Genomic DNA, 17,644 nt, shown 5'->3' with positions numbered 1-17,644 from the left:
ACAAAGTGCGATTTGTCCAAATGTGAGGTTCTACTGAATTACCGAAAATGGCATGGCCAAAGTTAATCCGCCACCAATTGACTCTCTCGGTGTAAAGTTGCACGCTAATTGACAATAGCGTGTTGTGACCAAGGTGTGCGGTAATTGGAATATCGTGTCTCTTGAAATCAGGCCCCCCTCCATCGTGTGAGGTAACTTACGTACATCTGCACGTTTATTAACGAATACGCTGCATCGCCTGTTTGGCCAGAATTAATCCCGCAGTGAATGCTTACTATCTTATTTAACTTCTCGGTTCGGTATCGTGCTCGCACGTCAGCCTCGGAGATAGACCGTCTATCTGTTGAAAATGAAACGTCAAAGCTCTGCATTAAATTCCTCGAGGTCCCTCGACTCCACGCACGCGTTACAATACCTTACATGTTACATGTTACATGTTATAATCCTGTCGTTCCCGGGTAGGTCGGTCGCTGGGAAGAACCCTTCTTATAATGTAATTACTTTCTATCTGGGTCAGCAGACGCATTCAAAGTCAATTTTAAAATGCATAGAATCCGAACCACCGAGGATGTCGGTCCCCGTTCCCTCGTTCCCTTCTTCCCTCGTCAGTCTACGAACGCTTCAGATTAAAAACTGGTTATTATCGGCCTCTGCGCTACTAGAATTAAATAAATTCAGACGAGAAGATTAATGTTCACCGCGTTGCTAGAGCACCCGGGATTTATGTACGTTCAGGTCCAGATTCGGTAGACGAAGCTGCGCGCGGCGGGTTTCTTGCCGCGGATGAAGTGTCGGGATAGTTTCGAGGCCTCAAGGTCAAGGTCTCAATCCTCGAATTCGCGTGTTTCCAACTCGTGGCGAACAGTTTGACGAGAAGAGGTAGAAAAAAAAAATTTGAAATAAGTAAACAACAACGCGCGCTAGACTAAAATACGTTAAACGCTCTTCGGGTACTTTTTGCCACCTGGTCCCCGACAATTGTTCAGCAGGTAGGTATCGAATCCTCGAGCGTTTCTTCGTTAGAGAGAATTCAAGGTCTCGGATGATCGGTCACGTTTCCGATTGCCATCGTATTCGAACAATCGAACGACGATGACGTACATCTACCCGCACATAATATCCATCGTGCACCGAAATGTCGATTCTGCACTCACGGAACGACCGCCGATAATCGCCCGGAGCGCAATTAACGTTTACGAAATTTGTATCCCCGTGCGTGCGCGGATTATACATATTTCGAAAGGTGGCACACTTAGAATTTCATTCCGCGCTTATTACAGGCGTACATTATCATAAGTCTCAGATCGAAGAACGCGTCGCTGAACGGCAAAGGCAGTCATCGTCAAATTAGTACTCGAACCCCGATACCGGATCTTAGTAAATAAAAAAAAAGGTTTTCGACAGCAGGTGTAGAGCGTCATCGACACGCCCACGGAGAACGTATTTTTGTAACGTATCTGCAATCCCTCTGTTACATACCCGGTATCGGTAAAGTCCTCGAAAATATTACGTAAGAATTTTTGCCGGCGAGGCTCGACTTCGTTAAACCGAAACTTCGATACTCGGGCAATATATCTATAGGTAGACCTCGGCTTCCCCGGTGAAGAAATGCCTCAAAACTTACGTCATTCGGTACTGTTACACCGTCTGCATGTCACGAGCTTAATCCCGCCAATTTCCGTTCGGTCGAATCGCAAATTTGCCTTTTATCGCCAAGAAGATCGACATTCGTCGTTACTAATTGGGGAAGAATTTTTCACTTCCACAAGGGCTGTGGGTAAGGTCGTTAGCTGTAGGAGGTATGGAATTTGTTTTTCTCTTTCTGTCTTCGCGAAAATCGTCTCCGCTAGATTTTCTCCGCCAATGCTCGACGGGTTTTAGTTGTGTTCGTTTCTGGCTTGGCTTGTCTCGTCTCGTTTTGCTTCTGTTTCCGCTCCAGATACAGACCGGGTACGCCTTCTTCAGGCAGCGACGATTAGAGGGCGCGACTGGGATACGAAACAACGACCGTGTGAGAATTCTGCGAGGAAAAAAAAGCGGAGAAAAAAGCAAACAAGGAATAATCGTAGAGAGGAAAAAACATGCTTTTTCCTCAGTGAACAGGTGTGAGAACTCCGCAGCGGCAGAATCGAGTAAATCGCAATCTGCTATTGCTATTTGTGAACCGCTGTGTAAATTTCTTATCAACTCACGCCGCTTTTAACTTATTTTTTATCGATCCAAATACGCAATTGCACAGCCGTTTTCCTATCGAAATAGATAGAGGCGTTCGTATACGCTCCTCGATCGTTTATTATACGTGTCGTGTTTATCGTGCTTAGTTTCCGTGCTGAAACAACATCGTCGAGAGTGTCCGAAGAGCCGAGACGACAGGTTCGGTTAAACATTCCATGTGAAATAACAACTCCGGGTTATACGTATTATACATGTATACATATGCCTATGTTGTTTTTACAAATAGCTTATATTAGTTTATGTTCGTTCCACGCAGCCACTCGGAGTTGCGGATCGGGAAGAAAAAACTTTGAACCAAAACAGCGTGAGAATTCCACTTAAATTTTCGATTGCGCGGAAAACATTTGCAAAAATATCTCTTGTTAAAGAAAATATTTTTCATTTTTAACTTCTTAATTCAATTTAACAGCCGGTTGCCTCGTGTTTATAATCTGAAAACAAACGTGGATCGTATCATTTTACAATATGCAGCGTAGTAACGGCGCAGTGTGTAATTAAATACAGATTATACGTTTCGTGTAATTGACGTTCCAAGGATACATAACAGATAATTTTTACCTGGAAATAAGTGAAAATCTTGGACTACGCGTCGAGTCGATGATTCACTCACAGTTCTTAGAAAATTTCAAGTACACTTAAGCAATTTGGTTTTCAAATTATATATAATCATTTGGGAAGTTGGGCTTTTTTTTACGCCGTGTATTTCAAGAGGAAAAATTTTTCACGAATCACGTCATCGATTCGTAGAGGTTCGCAATTACCCTGCATTATTGAATTTTTGTTGTGTTTAAAAAATTTGGCGCGTGCATGGGAACAAAAGAAACTGGCACATCTTATTTTTTGCATCTTTAACCGAACCGCGAATATTCGTTGATATAAAATATATAAATCTGATATAAAAGTCACGATTAATGCAAACACGCCGTAACTTGTTTGAAACACAAAATTCGAGTGGTAGGTGCTTTTGTCCAAATAGCCCAATTCCAACCCTCTTCCGGCTTCCGGAGAAATCCTCCCCTCCGGATTTTGTACCTCTATAGATACGGGCTAACGCGCAGGAAGGTGTAGGTGCATCTCGACTGCACGGTGGCAAGTCGCACCCCACGCTTCCAATCATGAACCAACCAGCTAAAAGCTCGCGTAACCTGTACAGTAGCACCTGTTGCTCGAACGCGGCGCAGCCGACTTACGCTCTCACGCGCCACGCACGCACGTTGCACGCAATGCGTACGCAGATCGAAACAATTACACTATGCAATAAATTAAACACTGTATTTTTTTCACTGGATTCGCAGTGTGCGATTATGATTCTTCACCTTAAAGTTAAGTGAGGTTTATAAATTCTTACATAACGTCTGATTTTATAGTGAATAGTGGTTGTTGATGTTTTTTAAAATGATTTGAATAAGCGACGCAAAAATTTATTTTTCGTTAAAAAACGCTATATTATTCTTGAACGATTGACTTTCCTCTTGTAGTCAATTAATTATCACGGTATTTCTATGAAAGCACCAACGATAGTCTGCAAGCATGATTGGTTCCCATATTCTGTGTTGATAACGCTTCTCGAACTTTGGCTATTTCCTGATAAAAGCGTTTCCTGCGTCCATCCCTTACTGAACCCATGTTTTCCGAAAAGCAACTCTAACGGGAGTGTAGAAAATGGATTTTCAACGACGAATTGCATCCTAGTTTATGATGAGCATTCAGCATCAATTTAATTTTTTCATGGAAATCTGGTGACTTGTGGTTGCCGAGGAAATGAGGTTGGCGGGACAAAAATCGACAGGTACCTACTTGTTATTAATTTTGTTACGACATGATCGTAGCATGGACGTAATTTGCGAAAATTTCTTTGATAGTACAAAAATATTGTTCGATTTCACTTTGCGATAGTTCATTTTATTCACAAGACTATTTTTCCACGATTCACTTTCTTTTTTATCATCCTGACATCGTTGAATATTTCATTCAACAACATTCCACCGACACTGATTATCATTACGAGTCCATCCATCTTCGGTCAACCAACCTCCTTAAGGGACTTTAACGCCGAACCAAAGACCGAAAAATCCTCATTCTGTAGCAGTTCGAAGTTTTGGATACTTCTTTTGAATTTGATGAGAATTTTTTCACGGATTAGCAAAAGTTTCGAACAATTGAGCAGAAATTTTCTCACCAAACGATTCGATTGTAGGGACTTTGTATCATCGGAGAATTCAGAGAGCCTCGTTCCAGGATCTTCGACGTCTCGCGCAGCTCCGAGGCGCCCTTAATTACACTCACTCAACGATACTGGTTTACGTCCGTAGGTACGCGAGGCATAATATACGAGGTGGCTAAGGCAAGTTGAGAATCGATTTGGTTCAAGGAGAATACGTGATCTTTTCATGCAGACATCATGACTCTCCCGTCTGGATGAAACGAAGCGCGTACGGTTTATACGTTGGTACGTATAATGCTTTTACTTTGGTTTAAACGCCTCGAGGAGACACAGGTATATAATATCCCTGATGACCCGCTGGAAATTAACATCCTTCTCCCTAATGGGTCGTTACGCTGTTCCGCGAAACAATTTTGCATCGCAAATATAAATTCCTGCTCGCTAAGGCGTGATTACTTTCGCAGCAGAAGGAGAAAAAGGTTAGAAAATTGATTGGGATGAAAGAACTAAGCAGGTTGAAGCTCTTGACGATTCTCTTGCCTATATCAACTGAAAGAGTCGTTTACGGTAACTCATGATTAAGTAAGAATATTAGAATTTCTTGAAAGATTTCTTTCTCGACTCTTATCTGTAAGTCTAGAATAAGACTATTTGGAATTGAAAAGATTGTCTCCTTGATGAATATCGGATGAAATTTCAGTATCCTCTTCGACTTTCGGGAAACAACGACATCGGCCGCATGCAGAATCGTATAATTAAAATATGCAAATTTCCACGAAGTTCGCGGGGGCGGAGAGCATACGTTATAAATTAATGGCAACCGTGCGTGAGATGCGTAGGCAGGCAGCAGTACCTTTAATATTACCATCCGACTTCTTTCCTTTTGAAGACAGCGAAGAAATGATCTGTGCTGCGTACGTGACGCGTCACCTTTCGTCTAGGCGCCCGGAATCTCTCGGTGGCCTTTCGCAAACCGTTAACCGAAGCCATTCGATTACACCTAGCCTGGCCTAACCTAACAGAACCTAATCCACTCGACCCTGGCAGGTATGTACACAGCGCAGGTAATTGGAAGGTTGAAGTCATTCACCGACTGACCAATATCCGTTAGAATTCAGCGGAAGAAAGACTTTTCCCGCAGGACCTGGAGTACTATTTTAACTCGCACTGCAGGCTTCCTGCTGATGTTCTCTGTCGTGCCGTATTATATGTATACGAAGCACGGTTATCATACTTGGAGAACATCGAGTAGTAGGATAAAAAAAGGAAAGGGCACCGTAAATATCGAAGAAACGTGAGGACGCTGCGGCGGTTTGCGGACGAGCTGCTAAAACCAAGGCCCAACTCCCGGCTCTTCGCAGCTCGACGCCTCCATTGAGAATAAAATTTTTTACCAAAGTCCTGAATGAGCACCGCATATAACGAGTTTGCGGCCCGTCCTCTCCTACCTCGGTCTTCCTTTCCCTCCGCATCGCCAGGCTGTCCTACAGGCTCGCACATCGCGGCTAAGATACCGCGAGTTATAAGCAAATTGTGAGCCCCACGCGTGCGAATTCCACCTGAAACGTTCGCGGAACGAATCACGGGATGCGAAAAGGCCGCTTACCCACACAAAGAACACCGAGTTCCGAAGGGACGTTTGCCTTTTATTGTTCCCCTCGGATAGGATATTTGCAATTCGCAGTTGTCCGGTTCAGCTGTGTGGAAGCGAATCGAAATCGAGTTCTGATCTGGTGGTCGACATTTTCAGTAACTATCAATTATTGCTGCAGACAGGAGGATATACAAATTACATCGAAGTACTTCTTGATCGTTGTTGTCTTGATCAAAAACATTATTCTGTATGATTCAATGCGAGTAAGAAATAATCGTAAATTTTTCCAACGCTGCTCTTTGTCAACGGTGGAAAGAAATTTGCAAAACAAGAGTAAAAATGAATGTAACGAAATTTGATGTAGAGATTCATGGTTCATTCTACCGCCCAGTCGCCTCGTGAATGCGTTTTGGCAAAAGGGTACTACTGACCCGACCTAATCGAACTCAACTTAACTTCCTCTTGATCCAATCTTATTTACCCACCGATCGATGTAAAGCCTTACGAAGGTTCCTGGCTGGCTGCCTTGGAGCTTCAAGGGCGGAATTCGTTTGAACGTGAAAATATCGCCGTGAGATTGTGAACAAGCACTTGACGCACGACGTTTTCGAAGACTGCGGTGAACTTTTAGATACCTCGCGAAGAATTCAGCTTCACTGTGACTTTCCCCATCGGTTTCATACGAACATTTCCATGCTTAGTTCCGCAAACTTGGAACTCGTACCTGACGGTTCTTACCCGCCGTAAAGTCGACGATGAATTCTTTTTTCGTCGATCACTAGCTACTTATTACGCGTACTACACGCGCAATTCACCAACCGCAAACAAACTTCTCGAATTTGGATGAAAATAATATGCGGATAAAGAGAGGACCAGGCGAACCCCGCGCGCAACTGGAATTCCAGAGGATTCCGCGTCGGGCCGGTACAACGAGAACGAGTCTCTCCTCCTCTTCGGGTTTCTCCGCTTCTGCGGGTTAATACATGAACACGAACCTACGTCGACGCACACGCACGTGTTAACGCATCGACGCTCGCACACGGCAGGTCGCCTCCGTAACGCACAAGATGGCCTTCGCTCCGAATAATTACACAGATGATTTTTTTTTTTATCTTCCCTCAACCCGGTTCCCTGACTCGTCTTCGGCTGAACCCGCGGCTCCCGATTACCCGCCACTCGGGCGTCAGGTTCTTCGTGGTGATAATCTCGTTCCCACTTTTGCGGACGACCGAGAAAACGACCTTACGTCGCCTTTCGCGTCCTCCACGCACGCTTCTCCCTTTCCGAATTCCCTTCTCTTCTCGGCCCAGCGTTTCGTTTCTTTTTTTTTTCTCCTTCTTCTTTTTTTAAAGAATTTTGAGGAAACGCCGATTCAGCTCGTGTCTAGACTCGGCTATTACGTTACGGGCTTGGCTTGTCCCACCCCGGGCAATGGGGCAGATGCTCGAGCAGATGCTCCTGGATCTCCGATGCCCCAACTGTCATTCCTCTGCCCGCTACTCCGAGGACGAAGGAAAATTCATTCGACTCTTCGAAAGGAGGCTTCTCGCGTTCCCAGTTTTGAAAGTCCTTTATGTTTATGCCTCCATCTTTCGAAGGAATTGCAACTATCTGCGCCGATTGCAATAACCGGATTAGTAAAGCTGGCTTATGCTTATTCACGTGGTGAACCGCCTTCGAGCCAGGCCAACGAAGCATTGTTCCCAATGCTTCTCGGGCTCGATTTAGTTAGACCGTTCGAGGTCCCCGTAATTTGGCCTTGAAATTCACCGGAGTAATACTCACTTGTTCCGAATGCGGAGAGGTAACGTAGAGTGTGAAACGTGTCTAATGTACACACAAACGTTCCCGTTACTAATTACTTACAGCCAAGACATAAACGCCACGACAGCAGAGGAAACCTGGCGTTTGAACTTTGCACCGTTTATAGCTTTTCCGTATTTTCTGTTTCAGGTAAGCCACTGCGTTTGATGCAATCTTCTTTCGTCTATTAGCCGTCGAAGGCACTGTGCGAAACTAAACCCTGGTCGTGAGTAGACAAACAACCGTTATAATTGTACCCCGTATTCATCCTACTTATCTTGCGGCGTTAAGGATAATATTTTTCAGTATTCAGAATGTTCGGAATTCGTATTATAGGAAATTACGCTGCCATGGGCGCAATTTCCGCGTACAATGCGGGCAAATGATTTTCGGGCTTTGAGAAAGGCGCCACTTCGCGGATCCGGCTACAACAGCATTGTGTAATTGCCTTGGTTTAAGACGGGCCGAGAAGTCGAAACGATTTGGAGCAGATTGCAGTCGGTCCGTTCTTCTCCGAGTCGAGACAGAAGGACGATTCGTTCTGTTCCTCGGCAAGAGATCACTGTAATTTTCATTATCGTGCAGGAAAGGAACGCGTGTCTGTGACTCGGTGTAATCTACATTTAATAAGGGCATTCCATCTCGGCTGACTTTTGACCGTCTTACATGTATGCGTACGAACGGGATGACGTGTGTGTTTTCCAAGCTGCATCGACAGCGCGTAAGTTTGTATGAGTCAAGCTAGCCGAGTTTCGTGCAGGGAGTGTTGATGGACGGAGAAACGAAGAAGAAACGGTCCGTAATAATCCAAGTTCTAGGAACAAGACGAATCTTTTTGTCGAAAAACAAACCCCGATGAGATACAACACAGGACGTGGCAATATGCCCGAGGAAAAACACCCGGGTATTGAATTACCGGGGATTCGTTCTGCCGCCACCGCCGCCGCCGCCATCCTGCAGCCTGCAACCTGCAGAAGACTTCTGCAACCGACGGACGGCGAACCGATCGAATAACCATCCTCGGCCCCCACCGACACTTGAATCGCGCATAGCGGGTCCGCCCGGGAGTACGGAATCCTCGTTTGCAAAAAACTATACGTATCGGGCAATTGACCGCACGCCCAACCGTGACCAATGACATTAAACTGGGCCCGTTCTCTTCCTCGTCGGCTCTTGTCACCTTTGCCTCCCAAACACCCGGGGTGTTTCAGTCGCCGCTGAACATCCGTCGCGTATTCCCTAACGAAGTTGCCTCGTTGCCAGGATCAGGATGTCACATCTTGGTCGCGATGTAGTACTTACGGATACTATCGTTCGGAAGAACGCGTCGTGGACATCGATCGCAGTAACAGTATAACCAAATGATTCCGCAGGCTTGCAGAGAATTTCAAAAGGATCTCAGTCACGATCAACAGTTATATGCGGGTCGCAGGACTTAACCCCCCGGCTCGCGAAGAGGTCTGGAAGAAAGGTCCGCGGGGTCCAGGAGGTCCGAGAGTTGGAAGGCTCCCTCGGAAAAGATACAGAGAGAGAGGGAAAGAGAGAGAGAGAGAGAGATAGATGGAGGAGGAGAAAAAGTCACTAAGAGTTACGAAGCAGAGGAGGAGAAGATCCTCTTTGGCCTAACAATCTACACGTACCTTATATATACCCGCAGCCAATGCCGCTCGCATGCCAAAAAGAGAAGAAACGTGATGAATATACCATACCTCGAACAGACCCTGCGCAGTATGCTACCGCATTCCATATAGTATAGTTATTAGTTGTCCTATTCCTGCCCATGACTATTCGCAGCACGGAGGAAAAGGAATGATCGTGCTTTGTTTGAGCCACACACAGGAAGGTCGATCCTCTTTGCGGCGAGGCGATTCTTCGATTAAACGTGTCTACCATTCGAAAATTTCCACCAGCTTTTACCCTCGATTCGCGTCCTACCTACGCACCGGTAATTTTTAATCCTTATAACAAATTATGCATCACGCTCGACGCGCAATCAGTGCCGAGTTGTTCGGGTACCGGTGCAACGTGTCCGCGTGAATTACCTTCCGCACCTACCGGGTTTCGCTGCGAGTGCAACGCGGACGTCGCGGGGTAATTTTAGCCCGAATGATTTACGACCGATTGGTAACACTTAGCGTCGAAGACGCAAGCCGCGCGACGATTGCCGAGGAATGTGCATACAATGTGGAACCCACGCGTTCGTTTCGCGATATCCTTCGCGTAACCCCGCGACGCCACGACGCCCACCGCCGTCGTACAATACCCTCTCGACATTCCGGGGAACATGAGGGGTATGTGCGTTTACAAGCGGAGGCGGTTACACGGGTGTCGAGACCTACCGTTAGTTCGGTTACGCGATAAACCAAGACCACTCGGACTTGCGTTACGGAGCCCCATTGCTTGCGTCGTGTTCAGGAACCCGCGCGGGCTGCTCCTTCGGAGTGATAAAGACGCGTTCGCGCCTCCGCCCGTAGGTTGTTAACTAGGTGTCTTAAGAGACGCACGTCGGGATCCCAAGGGCAAAAGTCCAGGTGCCCGTATGGTAGTACATCTTTCTCGTCGAACGGTTTTACACGAGTTGTTACCCGCCTTGCTCGCAGCCTCACTCACGCACACCCATGTCTCATGGTTCACACACGCGACACTCGGTGGTTCACGGTTTATCGCATCTTGTCGCGTATGCGCGTCTACCCCGTCGTACCCATACCTACCTTCGCACACCTGGAGGAGAGCGCCTTCTCTTCTCGCGCTCCGTGACCGAGGTGTCCGTTAATGACGTATTATCCGGTGAACGTGCAACGCGCCACCGCCGCCACGCCGAGATTTAGACTGGCGCCGATGCCTCCGGGAGTAATAGCTGATGCCCAACAAGAAGAATAATAATGGACGACGCACGAGTTGAAAATCGACAACGTGAAACAAGCAAAGTTTAATGCCCGTCGTGCACAGGAATGGGAAGTAAACGAGCCTGCGGTGTACGTCTACCTATGCCAATACCCGCTCGGTCTACCCGCTATTAATAACTCTCCTCTGTCACATTGTTCGCATCCTTCTGTTTTATTCACCTTCGATTCGTCCTGCGCGCATGCAACGATTCCTCCAAAAGCTATGCCTCAACAATCGCACCCGCACTCTCGGCTCGTCGCGTGCATCCCACGCATAGCCGCATGGTTTAGATATACCTTATAAGGACTCTACGGTGATCGCTTCTCGTGCCGAAAGATATGGGTCAGATTAAAAGCCTGAGTACCTAATTTTAATACCGCAGCACGTTGTACGAATCGATTCGTTTATTTTTCCAAATCGTTCTCTTGACAAGTGATCGTGAATCCTGACTTTTCAGAATCACAAAGTCGCACCTTTGAAAGACAAATCTTTGAGAGTTTCGCTCTGAGGGAAGTTTGGAGAAAGCCAACTGTCGCTATAATTTTCGGAAATGAAAAGACTGGCATTCAACTTTTGTGTACGACAAAAATGTTGTTGTACGTTCAAGGAAACGTTGCCGTCGTGTGACGAGTGGAGGTAACGAATCGGAAACATCTACCTACGCGGTGTAGGGAACAGAAAGTGAGGCCTACGAGAGAGAAAAATCGAGCGAAACGAAACTCCGTATACAAAGACAGAAAAATCACAGCTGCGGTGCATATCCAACTGTGAAAAGCAAACACGATAATTATACCCGCAATGCGAAAGAAATAGAAGAAAAAACAAAATAGAGAATCGGAAACGCCCCTCGGCTCTATTACGAGCAATGACTCGCGCAAATAGCCACGCTAGTCGATGATTAAAATCGCGTGTAAATGCAAACTGGTATTGTATCGGTATAACCAACGAAGCTGCAGCTTCTGCGGATTTAATTTCATCACGAACCCGGCTCGCGTCGGGTAGTCACTGCAGGTTTTCTGCACAGGTGTATATGAATGATAGGTACACGCGTGCCTGACTCAAATTCTTGCCTCGTCTCAAAGGTTGCAGCGTTGTAGCCTCGTTCCAGCACCGCGATTACAACCATATGTGGGTCAGTCGTGCGACTAGACGACCTTTCGGTGGGACGGGTGTGCCTCGTCGATAATAAATTCATGCGATCCAACAATGCGCGCGGCACGAGGATGACATCGCCGTCGGAGTCTCGCCTCAGAAATAAGCAGATGTGGGTACCAAAGGTCCAGGTCGAGTTCCGCCCCTGCGTACACGGTGCTCGAGGCGTCCCCGATGACGGTTCGTGCATACATTTATGTCCGATCGGGATTGAACGCCGTTGCGGCCGTTTCGTCGACCACGGATGGATCGATCATGTCGACGATATGGGTTAGTATGTCTGATTATATCGGTTAAAGTTTATTTCAATGATTTTTGACTTGACAGGACCGCGTCGAAGGACCGAATTAATTCACGGCACGTGTGATGTTATTACAGTGTATAATGAAGCAACCACCATGTTGTACACTTTTTACCACGCCCGTTAACGCGTCATCAGTCAGTCAGTGAGTCTGTTCTCGTTACTTGTTGTCAAGCCGAGTTTTTACGATCTTCGAACGAACGTTGATGATTCTGTCTAAACTCCTTCTTTTTTTTATCCGGCAACATATTCGTCAGGCATCGCGATCGTAGGGGGGCATGACACCTCGACGGAGTCGGCGAAACGTCGTTGAAACATGGGCCTGACATTCTACATCTATCGTCATCCGCTATACGCGTAGGTTTTTACTGGTGTCTGCAGAAGTGGAGAAAAAATAGTCGCATGGACGATTAATAGTGTATATTGCGAAGTATCGGTGATCGAGCACTGCGGAGAACAATCGTCGGGATAAACCGCGATCATCATCCAAGATTCATTCGATGCTTGACGCAGTCGATAGTTGTATACCAACGGCGATGGAATGCGGATAGATGCCGAGCCTCTTCGCCGGTATTCTCTGAGCCACGTAAACAACCTGTTAAATCCACGTAACGACTACGCTTCGCAGATACGGGACTGTGCTGCAGTCATGTCGGTTTGTAGTAAGATATTGCGGACATACCTACACACACGCCGTGCATAAAACTGAAAATATTACAAGAAACGAGCAACGCTCTGTTTTATTAACAAACCGTTAGGTTAATGGCCGTAATGCAAGAAGTTGGTCCTTCGGTAGGTACGCGTATACTTGCGTGCCTCAATCTCGCGAGGTGGTATGATTAATTAACGTAGGCGTCCGAGAAAGAAAAACGACGAGACGAGAAAATAACGCGGGAGAGAGAGACGATGAAATTTAAGAAAGAAACGGGAGAAATGTTGAAAACGAGCCTTGTAACTGCATCTGTGGCAGCCTGGCTGCAGGCCTGAATGATCGTAGGAGTGCCGCTTGTAAATATACACGAAAGCCGTAGGCCTTGGAAGGTCACCGGTGTATTTTATGGCGGAATCGTTGCCTAATGGGATGATTGTCTAGTGCCACGCTACGGCCAACCGGCCAACAAACCAGCCAACCAATCACCCGCGGACAGACGGCGTTACTGGATTCTTAAATGGGCCCAAAGACCGAAGACGCCAGGCGGACCGACCGCGTGATAAAATACAGGCTACAATTACCGGCTTATTAACTTCGGAATGACAAGATCGGGATCATTCGCTCCGCAGCAGATTGAAGCGTCGAGTCCTCTTCATCCCCGCCAGGCTGTGCCGATTCGCTTCTTCTTCTTCCCCTTCGTTTTTGCTGTGTTGTATTTTCAAGCAGCTGTTGCGAATTTCTTTCACCTCGGAGTCCAGAGCGAGGTGGAATTTCCGTCGGATCATAAAAATCGACAACAACCCTTGTACAACGCAATTAGTGGTTGTAGATTTGTCAGAAGTATTACCACTAATTTTGTCGCATAAAGAGCGAGCGGCGGTGGAGGATGCGGTGCATGAGGGGGGGTGGAGAAGGAACATCGGGGCGAGGGTCGGGGCAAGGAACAGGTTCTACCGGTCACCGGAAATACGATAAGCGTCAACGGTCCGCGAGTACAGTCGTAGAGTCGAGTTGAGCAGCATGCGAACCGATCGACCGGAAATTACACGTAGTTTCTCGTCAGTCGACGGTGATGCGGAATCGCGCGGCGGCGGCGTTCGCGAACCCTGAGAGGAGAAATCGAAAGTAAAGGCTTGACTAATTATTATCGCGGAAGTCTGTGGCCGCGGGGACCCGTAGAATTATGCATTTTTTCACATGCAGTATACATATATCACGGCCTTTCGATTTCTGACGCCGCAGCTGAAAGTAACTCTCCGCCGCTGCGGGAATATCCGGTATTGCGTGTAAGTACAGTATATTATACAAACTGCGGAATTCGGGAGAAAGGGACACGAGAGAAGGGCGTCGCCGAACACGGGATGCAATATTATAAGCGTCAACTCGAGCCGCAGGCGTTATCGCATTGTTCAGCGTTCACGGAGTGAGATTTTACATTTTTGAAAAAACCCGAACAAGCCGCGCGCCATGGGCGCATACCGCTTGTGCCGTTCGGCGAAAAATCGGCTCTTGTTTATTGCCGGCTTGCTCGGCCGGAGCAACCGTACAGGACCGGTAACCGACCGATGGATCTAGGCTAGAATGCGGGCGAGCTGTTTGTTGCGTACATAAATGTGTTTTATTCCTCCCACGCCGGAACGTGTCCATAGGGTACGTCGTAGACCTATAAACCCCTCGGATATGTATCATTCCGGCGAAGAGTGGCCCCCGTTCGTATGATTAGCTCGGAGAATTTATCGTCCGTCGGTGCAACAACGGCGGTTCATAAGAGCATACGCGCGGGGTTCCTTTTTCCTGCACCTTAAACTTTTTCAACTCTTTCATCCTTTTATTTACCTATCTACTTATTCCCGTACTCTCTGCTTCCAAATTTATCGCCCGTGCCTCATTCGTCGAGCGATGAGTGCTTCTCGGTCCAGTTCTTCTTATATTACTTATATGTACCTCTACTTTAAATACGTTCACAACGAGCCGTGATGCGATGACGCTGGAAGTGCGATAAACGCGTTCAGTTCAGTTCAGTTCGCAGCATTAAAGCGTCAAATGCGGCTTGTCTGTTATTTGACGCAAGTTCAACTCGTATCATGGGCGAGAGAGAGAGAGAGAGAGAGAGAGAGAGAGAGAGAGAGAGAGAGAGAGAGAGAGAGAGAGTGAAATCAGTAAAAGTTATGTGGCCTAGAGTGGTCGGCTTGGGTAGCAGTGTAGATACAGGTTCTCGGATGCGTTTCATGAAAATTGAAACTTCGGTGAGTAGTACCTGTGTATACACGCACGAAGAACGAAAGTCTGTAACGTATCGGGGATACCCAATACTACACCGTACTAGCTGTAATTATTTATTCACCGTACCTGCCATTGCGTTGGACAACGCTCGTGCACCGAGAGTGTAACGTAGGATAAACAACACACTGGAACTTACAATGGAATTATACGTGGCGGTTCTTTCCGCGTAATTGCAACGGTTACAATTTTTATCGAGTTCGAAGAACCCGGTGCAGGTGAAACGTGGAATGCGCGAGGTCAAAACCTCCTCGCGTTGTATACGTTTACCGCGTAATTAATTTTTATCCACAGCTCTCACTCTTTCGGATTTCGCCCTTCTCGTGTATCGGGATTTCCTCATTTTCGTACGCGTATCACTAATGACGATGATCGGTTAATCTTGACGCGTTCGCGCAACGGTGAAACGGTCCCGCCATTTGCCGTGATCTCTCGTTATACGACGATAAACCTCTTCCATAATTTTTTCTCTCTACTACACGCCGGCTGATCGTTTCTCATTTTGTTTTTTCATTAATCACTCTTACCGTTCTAACAACGTATTGTCTCGTTACGCTTTATACCTACATCGGCTAGTTCCCGTCTGCGATGGTAAGAACGGTATCTAATCAGCTTTGCTCACCGGAAAACCGATCAATTTACCCGAGCTCGGAGCACGACGAGCTGGAAACGGCTTGTAACACTCTTCCACCATGCGACTGGTACAATTAGCTGTAATGTTCTTTCCACCGATCACGTAGAACAGACGAATCAAACATGGATCACAATTCTAGTACCGTTTATAAAATAAGCTACTTTTCTCTTTAAAAAAAAAATTTACCTCTATTTACCTGCTTCGATTGCTTTCCATCTTGTCCAACATCGCTGTGGATAAAATAAAAATATCCATCCATCTGTCTATTTTACCAAGTTGCCTGTAATGTTACACGCTAGCTATCGTTCCGGTATAAAACGCTCACTTCTCCAGCAGAGAAAAATACTCCCGAGATAACGGACAAGACGGTAGCAATACGTTTTGTTGTTTAAAGAATAGGTATACGATTTTGGTGGTATTACGATTCAGGAGTTTGGTGATCTGAAGCTCGCGTTACGCGCTTTGGTATACGGTAAAATGACGATTCTGGAATGTGGATAACAGCGAGCCGCAGCGTCGATCCTGAACCAGGCAAATGTCGGCACGGCGTCCAGAATCAGCAGCGACACCCGATCCAATAACGACCCCTCAAAATACGCGGTACATTTCGCGTCTGGTTTGCGTCGTTCTGGCAGTGATGTTACCTCCTGTTACCATCGCGAGGTATTCCCAGTGACGTGCTTCCGATGAAAAGCCGACAAAACGAAGCAATCAACCCTCGCGTCGTTCACCAATCCTGCCGATCCGGCGTACGGCGTCCGTCAATATCCCGAGGGCTGGTACGCCTGTAGCAGGTACGCACAGACTGCAGATGCTACGACGGATAAATGTACGTATACTCGACTACGATACGCGCGTCTATCGCGGGTCCCACCTACCAACGTGTAAGCAGCATCCGTGAACTCGTGTGTGGCGACGGCCGAGCATGAGATCCGAGGCGGTCACCTCTCGGTGGAATGTGCGGTCAGTACCCCACCTCGATTCAACACGCGCGCATTCACGTGCACGCCTTGAATGCACCTACGGCAGGCCGATTCCGTTCCGCGGAGGTGAGGAGCTGCTGCTGCAGGACCATTTGCCGATGTGTGCGAGATCCGGTGCACGGTTGCAGTTCGACTCGTGGATGTGGAAATAATAAATGCGCAAACTCCGGAGGAAACCGCCTCCGCTTGGCCTCGGGGGACCCCGAGTTGTTGCACGGTTATACCTCGAGATAAAAAGAAACTGCGGATGACGTGATGGACACATTGAACCTTCGGAGTCGAAGCTCCGCTGGTCCAAGCTCGGTGGTCCGCGGCCGAGGAACCGGACAAAGCAACTTTGTTGCGCCGGTAAAATGTCACGACGGGTACACCGAGGGGTCCCCTTCTTATCCACCGGTCCCAAATCACTCGCCGGGATTAATTCTTTCGCGGGGTTCGTTTTGGTCGTTGTGCAATACGCAACGAGACTCGGGGATCAGAATCTTATTCGAGAAGATAAGTTAAGCCCCTGTTGGCCCGCTGCACTCGACCCTTGCCGGCAAATCGGGCAATCAATGCACCACTTTGCGTTCGAAAAAATACGTAAATAAACACTCGAAAACAGCCAGCCGCGAAGGGATGCTCAAGTGATATGGATGTGCTTATATGTGATTCTGTGTACATGCATGTATACGGTATAAGTACACGCCACGCTGGCCAGTCAATTTCACAACTCTTCGGTTAGTCTGCTTCTTCTTCCAGGGCTTCGAGTGCCTCGCCAGACCTTAAGAGATTAACCGTAGATGGTACCCTGCGCACGAAGTTAAGAAAAGAAACCTCTCGACTTCGGAGTTGTTGTAGCTGTATAACGCTGAGAAATCAATTCGACTCGTTTGAGCTGTTTGAAAACCGTTTGCTTCGGACACACTGAACGCCACTTTAATCTTACCTCTGTTTTGCTCCGAACCACCCTCGCTGTAT

General features: G+C 47.2%; 2 protein-coding genes across 4 annotated transcripts in view; both read left to right on the top strand.

The window, feature by feature from the left end:
* The window catches only part of LOC107223587, a 107,139-nt gene extending 98,980 nt beyond the window's left edge, over positions 1 to 8,159 (top strand). Inside the window, exon 6 of one of the 2 annotated variants that reach the window (XM_046746568.1) lies at positions 7,947 to 8,159. In XM_046746568.1, coding sequence (XP_046602524.1) covers positions 7,947 to 7,964 — 18 coding nt within the window. In that variant the 3' untranslated portion in view covers positions 7,965 to 8,159. Of the gene's footprint in view, positions 1 to 4,547; positions 4,578 to 7,946 lie in introns of those variants that run through there. The other variant, XM_046746569.1, reaches the window with a different exon arrangement.
* Positions 1 to 17,644, top strand: part of LOC107223590 (rho GTPase-activating protein 20) — a 76,714-nt gene that overhangs the window by 18,631 nt on the left and 40,439 nt on the right. Inside the window, exon 1 of one of the 2 annotated variants that reach the window (XM_046746554.1) lies at positions 12,075 to 12,104. The exons of the other annotated variant lie outside the window; for it this stretch is intronic. Within the exon in view, the coding sequence (XP_046602510.1) occupies positions 12,090 to 12,104 (15 nt within the window). The 5' untranslated portion in view covers positions 12,075 to 12,089. Of the gene's footprint in view, positions 1 to 12,074; positions 12,105 to 17,644 lie in introns of those variants that run through there. 2 annotated transcript variants of the gene reach the window in all.

This window comes from Neodiprion lecontei, chromosome 1 (assembly GCF_021901455.1).
Source record: "Neodiprion lecontei isolate iyNeoLeco1 chromosome 1, iyNeoLeco1.1, whole genome shotgun sequence".
In the NCBI taxonomy this organism is placed as follows: Eukaryota; Metazoa; Arthropoda; class Insecta; order Hymenoptera; family Diprionidae; genus Neodiprion; species Neodiprion lecontei.
The sequence above is the reverse complement of the archived record's forward strand: the minus strand, read 5'-3'. Positions and strand labels throughout refer to the sequence as shown.